Genomic DNA, 21415 nt, shown 5'->3' on the forward strand with positions numbered 1-21415 from the left:
CATCATGTCTGTCACCACTGGTCTTTTAATTCATCATTAGTTTTAGAAAGATCTTCATCCATTAGTGCTGCAACCAGCTCTAGTTAAACTGACTGAAAAATTACACAAAAATGCCATCCTCCCAGGTAGTATGTGTTTATACAGAAGATAGATTCATATCATGTAGGCAATGGCATATTTTTGTTACAGATGGTTACAATCCCATCAGTCAGAAGACTGTTTAAATCACCCGACACCTTCACACTACAGATGTGCTTATAACCAGCTGGAGCATAAATGACTCATGTCTGTGACATGCTTCTAAACAGCCTCTCATCATTCACCAACCTTTTGAGAATGCACTCAGCACAGGAGGCAAGAGTGGTATTTCTTTGAGACACATTCAAGGCAGTTGTGGTTACCTGCAGAACTACCTTTCACTTCTGTGCTTTAGATTTAGAACCCTTGACATCAGAAATCAAGCTAGACATGAGATCATGCTTTCTTCCATTCCCCAGCATCAAACCTAGTGGCATTAAATAAATGAAAGTAGAATATATTTTTCTCCCCTTCTCTCAATTTAGTTTTTTTTTCCTAGTGAGATTTAAATTAACATGTCACTGAAGCATCCAGGAGGAACAATAGCTAATAAACTCTGTCAGGCGCATTAAATAATGATATGCCTATTTTGTAATTTTTTTCTACCACACTAAGAACAGAGAAGCTGTCCTGGAATCGTAACAAGGAGATTTTTTAGTGACTTGAAGACATGCTTGGATGGCGACTGGGGATCTAACAGCAGAGCCAGATTCATAACAGAGCATAATGTAACCACCCATAGCTTTGGTAAGGCATTAGGATCAAGTATTGACCATGAAGTGCACTGACAACTTCCAGAACAGTCATGAGCACTGAAGAGCTGATCAAGAATAATGGAGCACTGAAAAGATAAGTGGATTGATTTTAGCTATACTCGTTCTTCTTCAACATTTTCCAGTTCAAAGCACTTGCCCATTCTGGACGGTTGTTCCGGCAACCGGAATGAAGTGACATGAGCCAAGTGAACCCAAAACTGATGGGTTCAAAGGAAGACAAGTGGTTCCTCAAGTAATCTAAGGAACTTCTTGCTCAAAAACCAAAAATGTACCAAAATGTTTCACACACTGAGAGACATTAAGCAAGTTAGCTCATGGGATATTAATCCCCTGGTATATGCTTAAAAAATATATTCTAACCCTGATGGACCTTAAACTAAATCTTGAGGAAGGACCCTAAACTTCCCAATTTTGTTGGACAAGGGGTGGGGGAAGGGAAGAGAGAGACTTGAGGTTTTTGGTTGGTTATTTTATTTCTTCAGGACAATCTGAGTTCAGAATATACTCCATGTCAAATCTCTCTCCATCATTCTCTTAAAATCCTGATCAGTTCCTTGAACAGGTTATTTTTTTTCTACTTTTGAATTAAGCTTCTTCCTTGGAAACAAAAAAACCTTTCCTCAACATGTTTATGAAAACAAGTTAATTTTAAGAAAAAGATTTTGTTTCAAATACACAAAGTTTTCTTTCAGAAAGACAGTAAGCTGTACACCTTTATCAATGGCATGCATGTACAACCCCTAAACTTCCCACTGAAGTTCAACAGATGGAACCACAAAAAAGCCTCCCTTTCACCTTTACAGGTCATGAAATTGTCACTAGCAACACATGAAGTAAACAATCCTTAGATACATTTTTCAGAGGAAAAAAAAACATGCATCATCTGCTCACACTGAATCCTAATAACTTTGGGCCAACTATATCCTTTGGTTCACAGAGTGCATTATATATTTTGAAATCATGAAAGAATCAAGACATTTTCCATAAATCAGTCTAGTACTTAACATCACCCAAATGGAAATCAGTTATCTAGTACCAATGCTAAAAGTTCTGAACAGTCATTGAATACTCAGTCACAGGTATTACCCCCATCTTAGTAGCACTGACTTTCATAAGGATCATATGGGTAGTAGAATCCCAAGAGATCCTTCATTATAAACAAGGACTTAAGGCTGTTAAGTTCTCCTGAAAATAAACCAATTGGCTGATTTGGTTCTGAATAAGATGGAAAAGGGGAGATGAAAGTTATATTATGATGAAAGTATATTATCTGGCTGAAACAAGACAGCCTCTTTGTCCTTGAGTATGAAAGAAGTGAGAGGGAGATAGGGCTTAGCTACAAATTTTCTATCACATTTTAAAAAATCCAATTAAATTCAATAAAAGAATTGTATCAGGCTCTTCCTATTTAAGTAGGGTGGTAATTATTAACTCAATTTATCTCCATACCTCCAAAGAGAGCTCTCTGTGATGCTTCCCAGGTTGTAGTCATACAGCTTTGTCAGAATTAGAATCACCTAAAGGTAAAAGAAGAAATCATGGTTAGTTTCAAACAACCACAATCTCATAGAACTGAAATGACCTTAGGGATGGCTTAGGATTCCTTTAATGGGTGCTTAACATAATTGAACAAATTGTTAAAAGCATATGAGTAAATTGACATGGGAAGTATTTGCAGAGGTGTATGTCAGGCCAAACAGAGCTCTTCTTGCTCAGCTCCTCTGCATATTTTTGCCAACAGGTCCTTCCCTTAACCCCAGGAGGCAGAGTGCAGTAGGAAGGAGCTGACATTATGCTAGACATCATGTTTCAGGGTACAAGGTGAGATCTGCTTAGAGTAAGAGGTTGAACAAGGGACCTCCAAATGTCTCTAACAAGCAATTTTCTATCACTTTAATGAAAACCCTTAGATTTAGGCAGAATAAATGTGTTTCCAGGTTTAGGAGTTTTATTAGCTCTTTGATAAACAACTTTTCTGTCCTGTCAAAACAGACGCTTCTAGAATAAAATTACCTTACTAGGGGGAGAAAAGCAATTTTAGCAAAAAGAACTTTCAGCAAAACATTTCAGCATGCTCTTTTGTTAATATCTCAAAAAAATAAAATTAAAAAAAAACAAAATTACTGACTTTCAAGATGATGGCTTCTTTAACAAGACTTACATTTAGAACATAAATTCATAAGCTACCAGACCATTGCTCTTGCAACTCATTTATCTTGCATTTCCTCCTGCCAGGTCTTCGTATATCTTATCCTCTTCTCTATCCCATTAAAACTGCAGTAGATTAAAGAGGCACAACACTTCCTCTCTGACAAAACCCCTGATATATCCATCTCTACATTGTTATTTTCAGGCTGGGTTCCTAAGACACAAGTGTCCTGGTTTGGGCCAGGATAAAGGTGGTTTTCTGTTTCTGTACTTTTGCTTTTAGCTAAGTCCCTTGTAAGTAGTTGCATTTGCTGAAATTAACAGCAAGTTTCTCATGCAGTGTGTGTGCTTTTAGGACTGATAACACTTGATGTTTATAGTTACTGCTAGAGACTGGTATGCAGAGCCAAGGACACAGAGGCCCCACCTGAGCCCTCCTTTAGGGAGGAACGGACAAGATAGATGCCAGAATTGACCAAACAGAGTATTCCATCCCATATACGTCACACTCAGTATAAATTTGAGGCATCACGTGGGCCGAGCCAGATCTTTTCCTGCTTCCCTTCCTTCACTCGGCATCCTGGAAGGATCCCGTCCGTTCGTCTGCCTGTGGTCCTAATCCGTGCCAGCCCATATCTGTGTGTTCCTGCCTCCGGTTCCCGACTGCTGCCGACTCCAGGAGTCCAGCCTGGACTTTCCCAGGGCTGCCCTACAGCCTCGGTGGTGACGTGAGAGTTATTGGGGGAAAGGAGGGAGGAATGTGGTTTCCATTTTCCTGTATATTTGTATATATTTAGTAATTTTTTCCCTATTTACCATTACTGTTTCATTAAAGTTGTGTAGTTTAGTTTCCAACTCATAAGTCTCTCTCCCTTATTCTCTCTCCTTTCTTCATTGAGGGGAGAGAGAGATTAAAGAGAGCGTCTGTTATTCGGTTTAATTGCCGGGTCAGTGTTAAACCGTGACAACGAGGTTCAAAAATACACATTCCCCTGCTCCCTTGATAACACCACCAACTTCAACCAATTTGGCAGAGAAGCAAAGGACTAGAGAAAATTCAGTCCCTGGAAGCTGTGTGTGAGCTGGTACCAGCCACGTGGCTGCTGCACCAGGGAATAGACCTCACCCCTGCTATTCCCAAAGGTAAAAGCCATCCTGTCTCTTAAACACAGATAGCCACAAAAGAGCAATACCAGGAGCTACCTCTTCCCAACAGACTCAACAGGTAGGACAGACCAGAAGAGCCTGGGGACTGGGGAGCTGAGGGCATAAGCAAAAACACAGTTACTGAAGTGGAGGAAGGTACATGGGACAGAGCACACATATCTGACAGACACCTGTCTGTGCTAGAGCACAGATCTCTTAAATCCCCCATAACACAGAGAGAGGCTGCCCAAAGCACTTTCTATCTGCATGGATGCAACTCATGTGGCTGATGAGGAAGACAGGAGAGGCACCTGAAAAAAAGTTGTTTTGCAGGGCCAGCTACCATAAAACATCCTCCAGAAGAAAAGCAACCTCCCTTTTCTCCTTCTATTCTGATCTCATCTATCTCACTACACCCAGTTACTGCTTTTATGTCCAAATTGAGAGCCTCATCCTGCTGTCCATACATAACTGGCTGCAGAGTCAAGCTATTAAAATACAAAACCTGTCAGGCAGAAGACAAAGCGAGGGGGAAGACCGCCCAGTGCTGTACCTCAGTGACACCACACAAACATGGAAAAGTCTCCCCAGGGAGATGCCGGATGCCCAGGGCTGTCCTTGCCCTGCTCCTTGGCTGGATGTGGGACAGGCCCTGCCTGTGTGTCCCTGCCAGCCCCTGGGGGATCCCCCAGCCTGTGCTGCCCCTCACCCCGAGGTGCTCCTGGGGCTCGGTCATAGCAGAGCAGGGGCTGCCTTGAGACTCCTTGAGCCTGCCCTTAGGCTCCCCCTCTGTGCCAGGCACAGCCCAGTACTACTTTGTGACTCCCCAGTCTGTCCCCTGATCTAGATTTCTTCCCACAGCAGCAAGCCAGCCCCAGGCCCCTTCAGATGTCCTGGCCACCAACCCCAGATCCTACAGCATCCCCCAGCAACACGCACCCTGTGGCAGCCGAAGGCCCCACAGGGTTATTCCCTGACACAACTGGGGCAATTCACACAACTGCCTCACAATCCCTCCTCTGCTAGCAAGGAGACCCCAACATGGATATTCCCCTCCATCACCCCCCAAACATAGCCCTGCACTGACACACATGAGGTGCCTCCCTCTTTGAAGGGGCAGCCCCCAGCCCCAGCCACCTGCTGAGGCATCAGATGGCAGAGCTGGGCTGGGCACAACTGCTTCACCAAGGCTTGTGCCAGTCAGGGCTCTGAAAATGCTAAATTTTAATCTCCACCCTCCCAGGAATGCTTATCAGTGACAGCAGGGCAGCTGTCTGCTCCAGATACAGAACTGTGCTGCTGCCATCCCTCACAGGACCCTCTGAATGGGTCTATAAATCCCCTATGTAACAAATAAGTAAAAATTCAAGGGAGAGGGGAAAGAAGAGAAAGAGCTGTGCACACAAGGCCTGAAAAACTCCCCTCCTAATGAAAGGTAGCAGTGAAGTCACTGAGGTTCAGTGCTTGCATGCACGGAAAGCTTCCATATGAGATGGGAGCTGCACACAGCCCTGCTCCAAACCTCCCTTGAGGCTGCACAAAGCAGCTGGATGGTTGCTTACATCTTTTTCCAAGTCTTCCTTTCTTGGCACTTTCCTCCTCTGCTTGCCAGAGGAACCAGAGATGTAAATGACTGAATGAATTTTTCCCTAATGGTATCCTGACATCTGGTAGTTTTAGAAGCAGACCTGAAGACAGCAGGCACAGAAACCGGGAAGAGAAAATACAGAAAATAGTGAGGTTTTATCTTCATTCTCTGCCACTCATTGATGTAATCTTGAGAAACATCATACAGGAATCAAGACACACCTTTCTCATCTGTAAAACCCAAGAATGATAACCAGACAAGTACTACACTTAGCAGTGTGCAATTACTGGTGTTAAATAGACCAAGAATAATTTTTCACAAATTACTCAGATTTTTACTTTTTCCAACTGAGAACAATTCACAAACCTTAAAACTCCCAAGAAAGCCAACTCCAATGAGGGGAAAAAAAAAAAAAAAAGGTAATTCAAATCCCTAACTAAAAGAATGTGAGATGACAAAAAAATTAAAAATGCCAATATGAGAAATTAAAATATTTCACTTGGAGAGAGATGAAGCGTCTCTTTTGTTCTTTTTTTCTTCCCCCAGAAATTTCAATAAAACCTACGTGATCTTGAGAGTGCTTTACTTCTCTTGGAACTCATGGAAGAAAAAACACAGTTGAATTCTGCCAGACATTTTTTATATAGTTCCAAATCCTTCTGCACAGATATCCCTGGACCCATCAAAATACGTATGTTAGTTGCAGACTAGCTACGGTTAGAAGCCTAAGCAATATTGCTATATCCCATCTTCTTCAAAAATTCAGGATAAAATCTTAACATTTAACATTTCCAAGGTAATACTTGTATTTGACACCATGCTGCTGCATATGTATGCACCAGTTTTGTTGGGTAGTAGTTTAGATTTCTGTATTTCATGCAGATATCCTATTTCCAAAACATATAAAGGCTTTCCTGTAGGAAACTCATTTTCATGAACCTATATCATCTCCTGAATATCTTTAAACAGTCTCACTTTCAGCAGTCTCTTTATGTCATTTGCTGCACTTCAAATACTAACAATAGATCTGCTCAAACACATATGTGCAAAACAAACAAGTCATTGGACAGAAAATTAGTTCTTTCTGCCCTAGAGCTCAGTACTCTCCTTTTCTCTTCGTAATAATATTTAAATAACCTATGCAAGGCCATGATTTCAGTTATATTTACTTTTTCAGAAAACATATTTCTTCTTCACTTCTCATTTCCTTGTTATTCAGCCTGCAAAGGTTAGTTCAGCTTTAAGATAGTTTCTTGTCTTTTTTTTAAATTTATTTTTCCTTTTTCATTTTTCCTATTTTTTTTCGCTTGGTGGCTGTCACTATGTAGCACTGGGGAAGCTAATGAACAGAGACATGCATATAATGTTGTTCTAAATGTCAGAATAGGGTCTGTGAAGCACAGTAATGAAATGAAAAATACTGTCTCACCTTTTTTTACTCTTTCCTTTGTTTTTGTTTTTTGAAATAATGTTTTTCACCCTCCTTTACCACTTACCAATCAATGCGAGCTAATAGAAGCACGAAGAAAAGAACAAGCAAACCAGGAATACAATGCAAAAGAGCTGAAAAAAGTCTTATCTCAGCTCTGCTCTGAATATAGATAATCCTTCCTACTGCATAGAAATGCAAGAGAAAAAAGAAAGTCTGTTCTTCATTAGGACCAACAGTGGAAATGGGTTATTCTGCCGCTGCAACTATACCTCAGAGCAAGAGATATTTGACCTTGGGTTGACCACATCAACAGTGAGTGCACCAACCATGAGCTACAGACCTAAAAATGTGCTGTTTGAGTTACTCGTGCAAAGGGGAAAAGGCCCAGCAGACAAGAAAAAAACATAAGGCTTGGCAGGTATTGCACTTATCTGGGAAAAGACAGACTGACAAAAGATGTAATTAAACCTGGCTCATTGGTCTCCCAAAGGGAACCAGTTCCCAGTGACTAGGAAAGACAGGATATCCACACCTTGGGCACCATTATGTTTTTCTCCAAATCAAACCAGCATTTTCAAGGAAAATATATTTTGTTAATTACTCCTGACTTAAGATTTTTAAGACCTAGGATGTGACAGCCCTGTAGGTTTCAAGATGGAAATCGGTGGCTGAGCAGAGGAGACTGCTCTGTGAATGTGCCAGTTTAAGCCTTAGGAGGCTCTTGGGTACTAGGGTAAGCAAGGCTAAATTTTTTCTAGACCTATCTTGGTTCATGGTCAACTGTTCCACACTGTCTCACCACACCCTTTCTTGTACTACATAAAAATCTAGCTGGACAAATCTTTGTTTTCACCTGCTCTACAAAATTACCTAGGAAGGGTCCCACAGGGTATCAGCCAAAGCTCATTTGTGACTGCAGTTCCAGTTTCAAATGTAATCCAAGGATTATTTTCAACCTGAGTTTTCTCTCTTGGCAAAAAATATATTTAGTCTCAAACAGTGCTGAGCTAACTGGCCAGGAATGTACTGAAAGAAAGTCCACACTCTGCAACTGATCAAGTTCATAGCACATTGGGAAGGAAGAGCCAGGCTATGATGTGTGGCCGTGTAACTCATTTGCTGTTAATGATGTGTGTCCAGCAAGCAAGCAAGCCCACGTTGAGCTATATTCTGCCGCAGCTACACAGAAACCTCAGTACCTGAGCCAGCTAATAGCACAGTAGGTCAGGGATCTGTAAAGCTTCATATACTACTCATAGACAATTGCAAATTTACTCCTGGGAGTGCTACACAAGCACTGTTGAAATGTGCCCATACTTAGTCAAGCTAGGGTAAACAAGGACATGGACTGAAACAATTCTGGTGTTCAAGGTTTTATCACCATTATTGAAGACCCACTGCACAAATAGGTTTGTGATATTCCAGCTCCATCTGATTTATAATAGAACTCTCATCTTGGGTACATTTTATCAGCTGTATTTTCACCACTATACCCAGGTCCCCTCTGAAAATGCTTTCTACTTTATGCAGCACAGCAGGATAGTAAATTCAAGCAAACAATCTCTATAGCTCCATGGTGATAGAAATTCTTCAGACAGAAGAACACCACTGAATTTTTCAAGGTGTTCCTTATAACTTCTCAGGCTCCTGATTTTTATTACGTTACCTCTAAACTGACCTAAAAAAAGTGTCAGAAAGATTTGCCCTACAGGATCCAAGTGCTGGTCTCAAAATCACAACAGGCCTTTTCTTTGAAGGCAAAGCCAGCACCGCTGCTTTAATGTTTCCAGGCATCCATGCTTAGCATATATGTTTGTATCTGCTTCAATCAAGACTGCAGATGTCCTGGGATAAACCACAGAACTGAAAAAGATTTAGTCAATAGTCCACTTTGCTGATTTTCATACCATCATCTCTCAGCATTACTTGTGTACAGGCTGCTCCTTCCTCAACATTTTGTTGAACTATTTGAAAGTTATGGCTATGCTATATTTGATAATACCCAACTGCAAACCACTTACAGCAGCTTTCTGATTCAGTTGAGAAACTGCTTCCCTTCTGCAGACTGTTAGTGAAATAATCAGACAGGAAAGGAATGTGCCCCTTTTCCCCCACACCTCCAAACCAAATGAAAGCCTTCAGAATCCTGTTCAGTCCTGGCTTCTTGTCTAGCACCACAGTTTTCTGTCTCAAGCCACAGCATTAGAAACATATTAATTTCCAGCACAGGACAACTGAGATGGGGCTCAATGTAGTTTAAGATAGAACGTGGGAACTTCCACCTCAACATGAGAAATTTCTTTTTTGTGAAGAAGCAGTAAAGCTTCTGAAGCACTGGAACATGCTGTCCAGAGGGAAGGTGGAGCCTCCTTCTCTGAAGACTCTAAAAACCCATCCTGTGTAGCCTGCCCTAGGCAGTCCTGCTTTGGCAGGGGGGTTGGACTAGATGATCTTCACAGGTCCTTTCCAGCCCCTAACATCCTGTGATTCTATGGTTCTTCTACTTCAGTGTTAGTCCCATTAGTATTTATTTGAGCAAATAACCTGATAGAAAGCTCCTCATTTCAGGCATGTGCCAGTTACATGCTACAACCTGATCTTCAGGATATGTGACAGTCTAAGAAAAGAGCAGTCACAAAAGCTTTTTCCCTCCCGTAGAGATATCCACCCATGTAAGGAACAGGCAACACATCCAGAGCTTGAGACTCAAAACATTATATGTGCAGTTTGCTGTTATTATAAGCTGCAAATGGGACTGAACAGGGACTCACACAGGTACAAAACATGATCAATCTTCAATTGATTCAGTCTACAGCAATATTTTTTATAAAGTATTGTAATATGCATAGCTGTGTAAAAAATAATTGTCATGTAACTATCCTTTACAAAAGTCTCCTGATTAAACTGCCACACTGCCTTCTAATTGGGAAGAGAAACAAATATCCATCCACAACCAAGACAGTTTAAGCACACCTCAATGTGCAGTGATCCATGAACCCCTGATTAAACTCTCAAGATCCTTTCCATCACCTACTTAGGAGGAACATAAGTCAATTATGAAGAAGCACAAGATTAAGTTTTCATAAGCTTGTTGTTCTTCTATAATTGAGCAGGAAGCTAAAGGACTTGAGGCTTTCTTATACATTATATGTTAATCAACCATGTTTCTGAGGCATACTGCAGAGTTTGTCTCTTCCAAAGACTGGAAATAACTGAACACCTCTGTTCCCTTCTTCATCTCTAGCTTCTGAATTCAGCACAGAACTTCAGGACACAATGGGGAACACAACCAGAATACAGAAATATTTTCAACGAGCTGTTTGGTGTGGCAGATAGGTGGAGAAATGTTTTCAAATAAATTCACAAATAAGTCTGAATAATTCAAGACTGGGAATTTTACAGGCTGCTCATGAATACAGAAAAGACAAACTCTAGAAAAGTCATTATTGGGGGCAAATTACTGGTACAAATCTTGTTCTTCATATTATTATTTAGCTATTTTATACCAATCAGCAAGTGTCAGGAGTCTCTAAAAACTATGCAAGTACGAAGAACAATGGAGACACAAAGACTATGATTTGCTTTCCAGCTGGACTGGAGATCACAAGGCTTCCTTACAAAAATACATCAGCTATCAAAGGAAAAGAGGAAAGTGTGATGACAGAAGACAGGCACACAGTTACACAGCTAGACTAAAACCTCCCCATTTCACCAGTCTTTCTTATGAAGAAACTGTATTGTAAAAAATCCCTTCATTTTTAATGTGTCCTTCAATGGACAGAAAAAAGACTTGATATTTCCCACTATCCCATCTGTGACAGGAGGTGAAAGTACAAGTTCAGAGAGAAAGCATTAAACGTGTTCCATGTAGAGGGCAATCATTCCCCTTTCACGAATTAGAACACAAAACCAAGGGCAGCCAGTGAAATTGGGAGGTTCAAAATACTCCATATAGATGATGTGGGAAATTCCTTTCCACTTTATTTTGTGGATACTGAATACTTAACATCTGTTCTAGGGGAGACAGAAGAAGTTCAGAGGAGATGTGCACTGAAGTAAACTAAATAAAAACGTATCTATCACAATGTTTGTGCAAATTTCCCCAGGTACAAAATTTTAGACACTGTGGGAGAGGGAATATGACCAAGTAGGACAACTCTTTTGTTCTTATAGCTACCACAGGTAGCTTTAGCCCTCATGAATTTGTCTAAATCTGTTTTGGCTATTAATATTTTTGGCATCTATATAAAGCACTTGTAGGCAAGAAACACAATGTCTGCCAAACATGAATATTTCCTTTCTTAGTCCTGTATAATTCAATCAGTAGAGCAGAATGTATGGCAGTTTCTATTATATTCAGCTTACAGGAGTCCCTGGCATGGTGACAACTTTTAGAGGAGTATATACAAATTATAATAAAGGGAGGTAAAATGAGGCAGCTCTCTGTCTCAAATCTTTTTAAAGATAGCCCCAGTCTTCATGCTTGTCATTAGGATGAAATAAATTTGTTATGATCTAAAAAGGGTTTAAAATACTATCACCACCAAAGCAGAGAGAGGACATTCTGCTCATATAACAACTAAAGCCCAAAGGCCATGAGACTGAGTTACTGCTTCTCCACACACTGAAAGGGACCCAAACCTAGGCCTACTACATTCCAGAAAAACACCTTAGCCACTGACATGCTGAATTAACTTATAAAGGAGGATTAATTCCCTGCTTAGAGCCCTTTTTCCAACACTGAAATCCATTTTCACAAATTCATTCAATGAGAAGCTTTTTCATGGAAATATATCCGAGCATCTCCACATCTGATTAATGAACTAAATCCCCTCCAAACCCCATAAATTAAAAGGATCAAAAGAAAATTCCAGGGAGTAAATTACTATAGGTGAAAAGCAGAGATATTCAGGTTCCAAAGTAACTGTAATATCAGATTTTCTTCCAGTAGGAAAAGTAGAAAGGAAAGAGGAGAGGGAGGACTAAAAAAAGAAGGGGGGGGAAACTGTCTGTTACCTTGAAATGTTTTAATGCAGAAGCAAATAGTTAAGAAAGAGACACTTTCAGAAGACAAAACTTGGTGTGAAGGGAATCTAATACACACTATGATGGCATTGATGCTTAAAAGCCATTAGCATGAGAGCTCTGTGCATGTTTCAAGAGGGAAATTCAGCCCTTTGTTTATCTCACTGAATACCCACATAGGTTTCTGGGGATTATTTCAGAATTAAGAGGAGGGTGAAGGCCTGATCTACATGGAAGGAAATTTTAACTCATGCCCAATTATATTCACTGTCAATCAGCTTAAGCAATCAATCCTGCTTCAGCATGAAGTTACTGACAATGATTTAGAGTGGACACTCAGAAAGGGTGAAGTGGAAAAAAAGCATTAAGTATCCATGCCTGGCCTGCTCTTGGGTTTGCTATTGAAAGACTCAGACATTCAGAAGATTCTGGGCTTGCCAAGGGACAAAGACTTCAAGTGCTGAGCAGGCATTTCTGAAGCAAATTTGTCAAGTCTGCATAACTACATGTAAAAACGTGCTTCTGAGGAGTTTCTCAGACACCTGATCTTACGTGCAAACTAGTAGCTGCCAGCATAGCTACTATACCTAAGGATAGCAACATATAACATTTCCAGAAAGAGAGCAGGCAAGAAGAAACTTTAAGAAAACATACCACTGAGCCCTCAGAATCCTACTTTGCAACCTGTATTTATGGTGGTGCCTTCCTGGTTAAGATTCAGAAGTTTCTGAAGGATTTAGAAATATTCAAACTCCAAACATACGGAGTATTTCCCAGACCAGTAATCCAAGCCTCCACTTAAACATAATTCACCCAGGTCCGTCTGAAGAAAGATGAAGAGGAAAAACATCAGAAATAGCAACAAAGTTTAGAAAGGCAGAAACTACAGTTTTTGCCTTGGTAAGAGAACCATGGGCTGGGGGAAGACAAAGGATGGGGGGAATAGACACAACCAAAAAACAGGGATTCATGTGGTATATACAGTATCCAAGTTGCCTATTCTGGAGCTCACTACAGAATATGAAAGTGAAAAAATTAGCATGCAATGAATAATTTATTATAGCACTTTACTGTTGTTTAAACAAATCAGTTTCATGAAAGTAATGTGTATTCAAGCAATAAATCACTGTTTAGCACTCTGTCAGAAGCAAAAGATACTATTTGACAGAATTATTGACTGATGTTGCATAGCCACAAGGCAACTACAACAGAGATAAGGATTATGTTCTTGAATAATAGTCTGTCTCCCTCTCATCCCAGGGAAGAAACTGAACCCTTAAAGCAAAACTTTCATCCTCAGGCAGCAGAGGTAGTGAAACTTATGACCTCAAGTGCCTTTTATCCTTAAGTCAAAAAAGGACTCTGAAAACACTAATTGATCACTCCTAACAACAGCTCTGTGATGTAGGTTGGTTTTCATAGACCCATCAAGCATGCAAACCTTAAGAGTTTGTTATGAAAGGCAAGTAGGGGATGCTTACTTTGATGAACTTCTGGATCTTTACTCTGGAAGTCATTTTTCCCTTTCCTCCAACGTGTGGAGAGATGGACTTGATAAGGACCTGCTCTAAGTTTAAATCACAACTTCCACCCTGACTAACAGGACTCGAGTCAAATTAAAGTTTTCTGTTCCCTTTCCTGTAACCCTACTGTCTTTTTGCATCAACACAGATGGGAACATGTATGTTTTCAGCTGATCTTAAGTGATGAACAATACTATATACTAACAGGAACAATGTATTTTTCCCAGAAAGTGGGAAAACAAACAAGCCTTGTGCAAAGATTATTTTTCTTCAGCATAGTCTTTTGTTACACTCTATTGGAGACATTTATTCCAAATACCAGTTTCCCCAAAAGCACTCTTCCAGCACTCCCTACATATCTTCCTCTAGCAAGTAACAGTAAAAAGTATCAGTCTGTAGACAAATATGGTAGGTCTCATCTTATGGTAACTCTTTGTTAATGGAGTTAAATTAAAAATTAATTTGGCTCAGGCCTAGAATTCAGAAAATGCCTTATGAGCTCTGTAGCTGCCAACACTAATTTGGTCATCTGTTACTCCTAAATAATGCTAAGAAGAAAAGATGCAAAATCAAGTCCTTGTGTTCTCAGCATCTCCCAAATCAGCAGAAATCCAAGAACCAAATTCAGCACAGCACTTACTTCAGTTTGTGCATTAATCACATGAACAGCAAAACAGAGCAAGAATTTAGTCTTCTTACTTTGCCATAAACAAATGACAAACCATCCATTCAGCTGGCACTTACTGGTCACCACAGTCAAGGAGGTGGGAGGAATTAGAGTGGCATATTTCTAGCATCTATGAACAGAAGAACCACTTGCTCTAGGACACAGGGCAGAACATCAGGACATCTAATCTTCACTAATTGGATGTCTTTATTAGTGAAAATTAGATGACCCAAGAACTCCAGAGGAGTGAGCCCAGTCTCAAAGAGAAATCCTTAAGCTACCACCCAGTACATTTTGTAGGCTGATTTTTCTGATAAGACAAGTTCTTCAGTTTCTTGCATTCTTTCACCCACGCCAGCTGCAGGAGGACATGCCAGCAGCAGCTGTTTATAATAATTTGGAAGCCATCTAGAGACCAATTGTAATGCAAAGGTCATACTTTCTGAGCTGTTTATAGATGGTAATTTGTAAGGTTGTAATGCTACATGTTCTCAATAACTCAAGACTGGAAACTGAAACAGTTAATAGGTCATCAGTTCTTCACTTTCCCACCTTACCTTCTTCTCCCCAAAGAGCTGTTAAATCATGTTTCATCTAAGCATATTCCTTGAACCTCAGACTCAAAGGTTTCATTTGTTTATGGAAAGAAACTTAGAATGGTAAAATGTAAGTAATCCCTTAACAGGCATGCAGGGATCATAACAAATATAAAGTGCACATTTCAGACTTGGGATATAAATTCCTGTTAAAGGTCTATTCTCACTGGGGCTCTATATTCTGTTGAACAGGTTGATGCTGTCAGAATGAAAACTGTTATATTTTAGCAAAAAGGGTAGAATTTTGTCAAAAGCTACTTGTTAAAGAAATTGAGATAAATGCAGAGTAAGATCCTTCCCCCAGTTCTTATAGGAAAAAAAAATGTCCTGACAATAGAACATGGATTACAGGTTGTTTCTTTTTCTTTTAATTTCTACCCTCCCAATTTATAGCCAGCAGATAAAGATAAACCAGATCCCATTAGCATCTCCTCTGACAGCCAGCTGGGGCAACCCTATTTTAAAACACATGTTTTGATAAAACAGCAATATTAAAGTTTGCACTTTGGAAAGCTGCACCCCACAGAATGGGACATCTTGCTTATTTCACAACGAGGATCCCCATGAAATAGAATCATAGACTGGTATGGGTTGGGAGGAACCTTTAAGATCATCTAGATTCAACTACTCTGCCATGGGAAGGGGCACCTCCCAATAGACCAGATTCCTCAAAGGCCCATCCAACCTGTGAATTAACATCTCCAGGGAAGGACATCCATAACTTATCTGGGAAACTTGTTACAGTGATAGACATTATTCCTAATATCTAATCTATATCTGCCCACTTTCATCTTAAAACCCCTCATCCTGTCACTACATTCTCTTACAAAAAGTCTCTCTGCAGGCCCCCTTCAGGTACTGGAAATTAGTGATGGCAAAACAATACTCTGTGAAACAAAGAACATCTACTGATCTTAGACACTGATCCAAACTTCCTCAGGGAGAAGATCATACAAACCTTAAAATGGAACTGTATAGTCATATCACCATAGAAATACTAGAATTGTGTCTATTATGTCAAAAAAAAGGTGCCACTGGTCACAAGGTAAGACTCCTAGTCCATCATCTATGAAGCCTATAATTGATTTTGTGAGGGGGAGACATCCCCACCTAATTAGGGAAAATTCCTCCAGATAATCCAGTTAGATCCTCATTGTCTTGATGGTATTTAGAGAATGGCCACACACATACAGAAAAAACTGAAGAGTGTGACAGGACTGGAACAAAGATAGGACCACACAGGACAGAAAACCTGTTACTGAGCCTCTAATCAAAAGATCAAATCAGCTGCTCATGAGTTATCTGCACCGGCTGCAGACTCACGACTGACTGAAGCACAAAGACAGATGCTTGTATTAAAATACACCCTCCATATACAAAGACTTTATCTGACACTTATCTCTACAGGATTCAAAGAACATCCAGCTCACATTCCCATGCCTTTGAGAAGGCGTTTGACAGCAACGAAAGACTGCATCTTTTAATGGGCTATACTGTTTATAGCTACCATATACATCAAGACATATTAACACTAAATATCTTTAGGGAAGATGTTAGGCCTGAGATACTTTCAGCAGAACTGTGGCCAAAGTGACAATCCCCTCAAGTTTAGAAAAAAATAAAATCCCAAATTTTTTACTGTTTAAAAAAGCTCTTGTTGCTCTCTGCACCTTTCCCTCCCCTGAAAACTCTAAATTCATATTTCACCTACTTTTTTTTTTAACCATGCTGGAGAGGAAAAAGGGGAGAGATTAGATTTGCTGGAACAAGTGGAGGTTTTCCACCAAGCAGTGAGAAACAGGAACTGCACCCCTTCAGGACTCTGAGCAACACAATGAAGCGTGTGGGGGATAAAAAGAGGATAAAATCGAATAAAAGAAGGATAAAACAATCAAGACTTTGAAATTACAGGACATTCTGACCTGGGGTCCTTACTATCTGGCAGGAAGAGAACTTGCTAGATTTTAGCTGGTTTTTTGTTATAAAAATCAAAGCACATGCAGATCTCCTGCAGAGGTTTCTTCTCTTCAAATAAAGAGGAAGGATAGTAACTTGCACCTCATATCTCTTTCTCTGGCACACATTTTATCAGGAAGCTAACTCAAAAGGAGGAAGAAGTTAAGCATGTGACAAACCAACACTCAAAAATCTTATTAACCCACTAAGATGCATTACTAAGATCCTGTAATCTGAAGGATAACAAGCCTAAGCTGCCTTCTGCCTATATCCACAAGGCTTTGGCAGAAAGTGGAGGAGAGGAGCAGTCCCAAGTGACTGGTAACTTTCATCTTCATTTCTTCTCCTTCTCACTCATTGTCAAGTGGGATGTAGGGGAAAATATTATGCTATACATATTTCACTGGTAATTTTAATGGGGTCTTTTGGAGTGAAAAAGCCAAGAGAACACCTGACTTCCTCTGTCAGCAGAAAGCAAAACCAAGAACAAAAGGCTACTTGGGTACAAGCCCATTACCAGATCTGAAGCATCACTGACCATTTTTTATGACATCTGACTGGTGCTGTCCTCCAGGTGGAACAATGATGATTAAAATCTTCCCGTGGATCTACACATGGGTGCAAGAAAAATGTCCTTCTGAACTTCCAGACACAGTATCAAGAAACAGTACCAGTTTGGTCATTCCTGCTAGGGTCCTTTGATCTCTAAAAAAGTATAAGATCATTTGTCTGTCTCTCCATCACTTCTTTCAAGTACTTTAGCTATGCTTTGGGCCACTCCCCCAGCTCTGACATTAAAGAAAGGCAGATCTACACATGGGTGCAAGAAGAATTTCCTTATTATCTTGGTCCTGGAAGTAGTTCATACACCCTAATCTTTTTGTTGGCTCTGCCATATTAAGTTTGTTTAAAATGGAAAGTAGAGTATTAACTATAATTTTCAGACTTCCTATAACTAAAAAAGCCTTTTTATTAGAGCCTATAAACAGGGTTACCCACACTGCATAAAGGGTGTAGCATTAAAAAAATTACCCATTCCTCTGAACACATTGCTAAAAATACATTGTTTTATCAGTTGTATCAGTGCAACAGATAAAACTGGAGAAAACATATTTTGAGCTCTTCTGAGAAGTTCATATTCTGTAATGCAAAGATTTTCAACAGAAAACTTTGGAGTTTCAGGATTTCTAGGTGTTCTTCCATAGAATGTTGACAGCATCCAAGTTCCTTTTTACAAATAGAGATGTAGTGATTCCCAAGCCCTGTGGGAAGCCACCCTCAGATACTCCTTCCCAGGAAAATAAACACTATTTCTGAATGCAAACGTACAGCCAGGTAAGTATCTCTCCCACTTAGAGAACATTTTTAATATTCCAGCATTGCATTCTGAAATTCTAGCCCATTGATCTTCCCACTTCATCCTGCAGCAAACTAATCCGCCCCTGGAGTGGACTAAGAAGGGGTTTTAAGACACCGGAATTGTGCTTCAACACTGGGCATTGATTCTCTCTCTCTCTCTCTCTCTCTCACTCTCTCTCTCTCTCTCACCTGCAAGCCATTACTCCCCAAAACATTACAGAAATATCCTGGATTAATTTATTGTAGCAAAGAATCCTCTTGAATTGTTTCAGGACATATAACAAACTCTCAGCCCTGTCACCAGTTCACTGACTCATCTATAGAACTGATCTGTTTGCATTCAGCCACTTATTAAGATGCAGGTATAGAATTTAGCTTTACATTCCATTCCCTTTGACTTATATTTTACATTTGACACATATGCCCCCAGGGAAGCACAGTTTTTTTCCCACCATCTCTTCTGCTTGCTCAACACTGTTCTCAGGGAGAGTGGTATTTCTGTATTTCTGCCTTTGAGCTACCGAAGCAACTGAATAAATAGGTCTCATAGAAGAAAAATATTCTCATCATGTCACCTACCACCTTTATCCTCAGCTGCCTGCCATAAAGCTCTGTAGGGAAAGTACATTATTAGCCCTTATCCTTGGCTTGCTGTTAATCAAGCAGCTCAGTGTTGTACTATAAGCACCAACTAGCAGTGTATATTCCCCAAAGCGATTAAAGAGGCAAGAGACAAACTGATATCATTCTGGTTTCCAGTAGAGTGCTGATAATTTCTACCAGTTGGGGATATCACTCAGGGAACACAAGACATGCTGAGAAGTTTCTACAACCAGGGCAGTGCCCTCAAAGGACCAGATCTTTAGCCAGTGGAAAGCAGCAGAACATAATAAATTATTGCCTTCACTTCACTTCACTGAAAGATTTGACTCACTGAGAAATACACACAGCTGGGAAAGCCCAAATGAAAGAGATTGTGTACCCGAGGGCTGCACTCTTCCACCCCACAAGCTGCAAGAAGCCCAGGAGATCTGAAAAAATGTTTATAAACTGCATGAAGCTCAGCTGTCCAAGGGCTTCCCCTTATTTTTTTTTACAGTGCAAAGAAAGTTTAATGTATACATTTGAAAGTTACATCCCAATCTGAAACAAAGAAATAAATTCTTAGTACTGAACTTGGTAAAATTAAATTTGGCAAAAAAACCTAATGAAAGCCACATCCTAATTTGCTAAGAAAACACTGATGTTGTTTGCACCATGCCCACTGAAAACACCTGATAATGGAAGGAGAACTGATGAAGCAACACTCTGTGTACCTTCAACATGAAAAACCTCCCTCAGTTTTACCATGGGTCTTGCAATATCTACTGTACTAAAAAGAGTTGCCTGATAGTGTAAGAAATTACATGCAATTTTAGTAAATAAAAAAAAAAATTGTGTTCCCTCTTGTTAAAAATATAGAAACTGTGTCTAAAAAAAATCTCATGAAGCAGAGGCAAACATACATATCTTTCATCTGGAGAAAGTCTCATGAACGTAAAAATTGTCATTATGATTTTTTCAGTGGTGAAGATGTAATACCAAGACACAACATTAACAGACAGTGCCCCCTCCTTTTTCTGGGATAAGTTACAGCCAGTGTGAAAAGGTATCAGCTCTACAGATTTACTCATGACAACCCAAAATAAAATCCAGCTGTAAGTAATGAGCTTTCTATCCTTTTAAAAGGGATTATCACTGCACAAATGCATCTAAAGATTAAAGACTACTCAGCTGTAGCTGACTGACATGTCATTAAACCAGTAAAATCTTTCCATAAAAACTGCCTTCTCCTTATTCTTTTTAAATCACTTTCTTCTTCAATAGAAAAAGAGAATGTTAAGCATTTTAGAAGATGATTAAAGCAAAAACAGGCTGAAAAAGAGAATGTCACATTAGTTCTCAAAGAAAGAACTCGGGTCTTTTGGCTTTGCTTTCCTTCAAAGAGAAAATATGTTATTTGGTGTTAGCTCCATGTTAAATTTCTAGCACAGGTTTAAAAGGTGCAGAAAATACCAGCACGAAGTGAACCAGAACATTTTGCTTGAGAAGAAACTAATGAAGAGGCAACAAACTCTGGTTTCACTGACCAGTCTCCCTACTAAAAGGCAGATGCACCCTGGAGTCAAACACAGAAATTAATATTTTTCTTCTTTGCTTTCTCCCAGTCTTCCCTATTTTGTCCTTCCATACCTTTTGTATGCAGAAAACAAAGTGATTGCTCATCCCAAACTAGTACAGTGACAAGGAACTCTACATCTGGCCCAGAGAAAGGCACAAATTGAATGCAGTTCTTGCCACTGGCTGCACAAAACACAGCTAGGCCCCCTCAGCCACACCAGTGCTGGAAACCCAGGATGGCACAAAGAGCAAACTGATGCCACAGCACCCAGGAAATTCCCATAATCATCCCCAGTGCCTCTGCCAGCCCCAGCTTCCCAGCTCCCAGGAAGGTTAGTCCCTATAGGAACTGCCAGGTGAGGGAGCAGCCATGTGCTGATGCTTGTCTTTGTTCTTGTTCACTAGGAAACATTAAAATGCCAGCACCATTCACAGGTGAAAAGTCACACAAGCTGGAGTTACTCCAGGAGACACCTTCCTCTCTCTTAATCAGGAGGGCACATGCAAAATATCAAGAGGGAATAGAATGTTTCCCGGTGAAACAACACTGACACAGGAGAAAATGTTTCTTATATTCAGTTGTCTTTTCCCAGCTATCCTTGGACCACTGTAAATAAATTTTCATTGCAGCTTGTCTTGATGAGGAATTCATGGTCAGAATTTCCACACTCAATTACCCAGTTTGCACTGGCAATTACACTGATTCCATGCACAGATTAGACATGGCACTTCATGAGCACCTTGTTTATGCAGTGATCTCCATTTCCAATTATTATTATTTTTAACCTGGCCCTAAAGCTTTTAGTGGCTGGTATTGAAAGATGCAGGTAGGAGAGGCAGTAGACCATGGGCTTTCTAGAGGCCTGTTTGTTCCCTAGAGATACTACTGACTTTGCTGGATAACAAACTCAGATTCTGCTTTTTCAGTTCCTAAAGCTCTGATTTCTGCCTCCAAGTACTT

The 21415-nt window shown here is 40.1% G+C and overlaps 1 protein-coding gene across 1 annotated transcript in view; it reads right to left on the minus strand.

The window, feature by feature from the left end:
• LOC103525241 (VPS10 domain-containing receptor SorCS1) overlaps positions 1 to 21415 on the minus strand; it is a 283259-nt gene that overhangs the window by 191916 nt on the left and 69928 nt on the right. The window contains exon 2 of the mRNA XM_030453113.1: positions 2304 to 2371. Coding sequence (XP_030308973.1) covers positions 2304 to 2371 — 68 coding nt within the window. The remainder of the gene's footprint in view (positions 1 to 2303; positions 2372 to 21415) is intronic.

This window comes from Calypte anna, chromosome 6, assembly GCF_003957555.1.
Source record: "Calypte anna isolate BGI_N300 chromosome 6, bCalAnn1_v1.p, whole genome shotgun sequence".
Classification (NCBI taxonomy): Eukaryota; Metazoa; Chordata; class Aves; order Apodiformes; family Trochilidae; genus Calypte; species Calypte anna.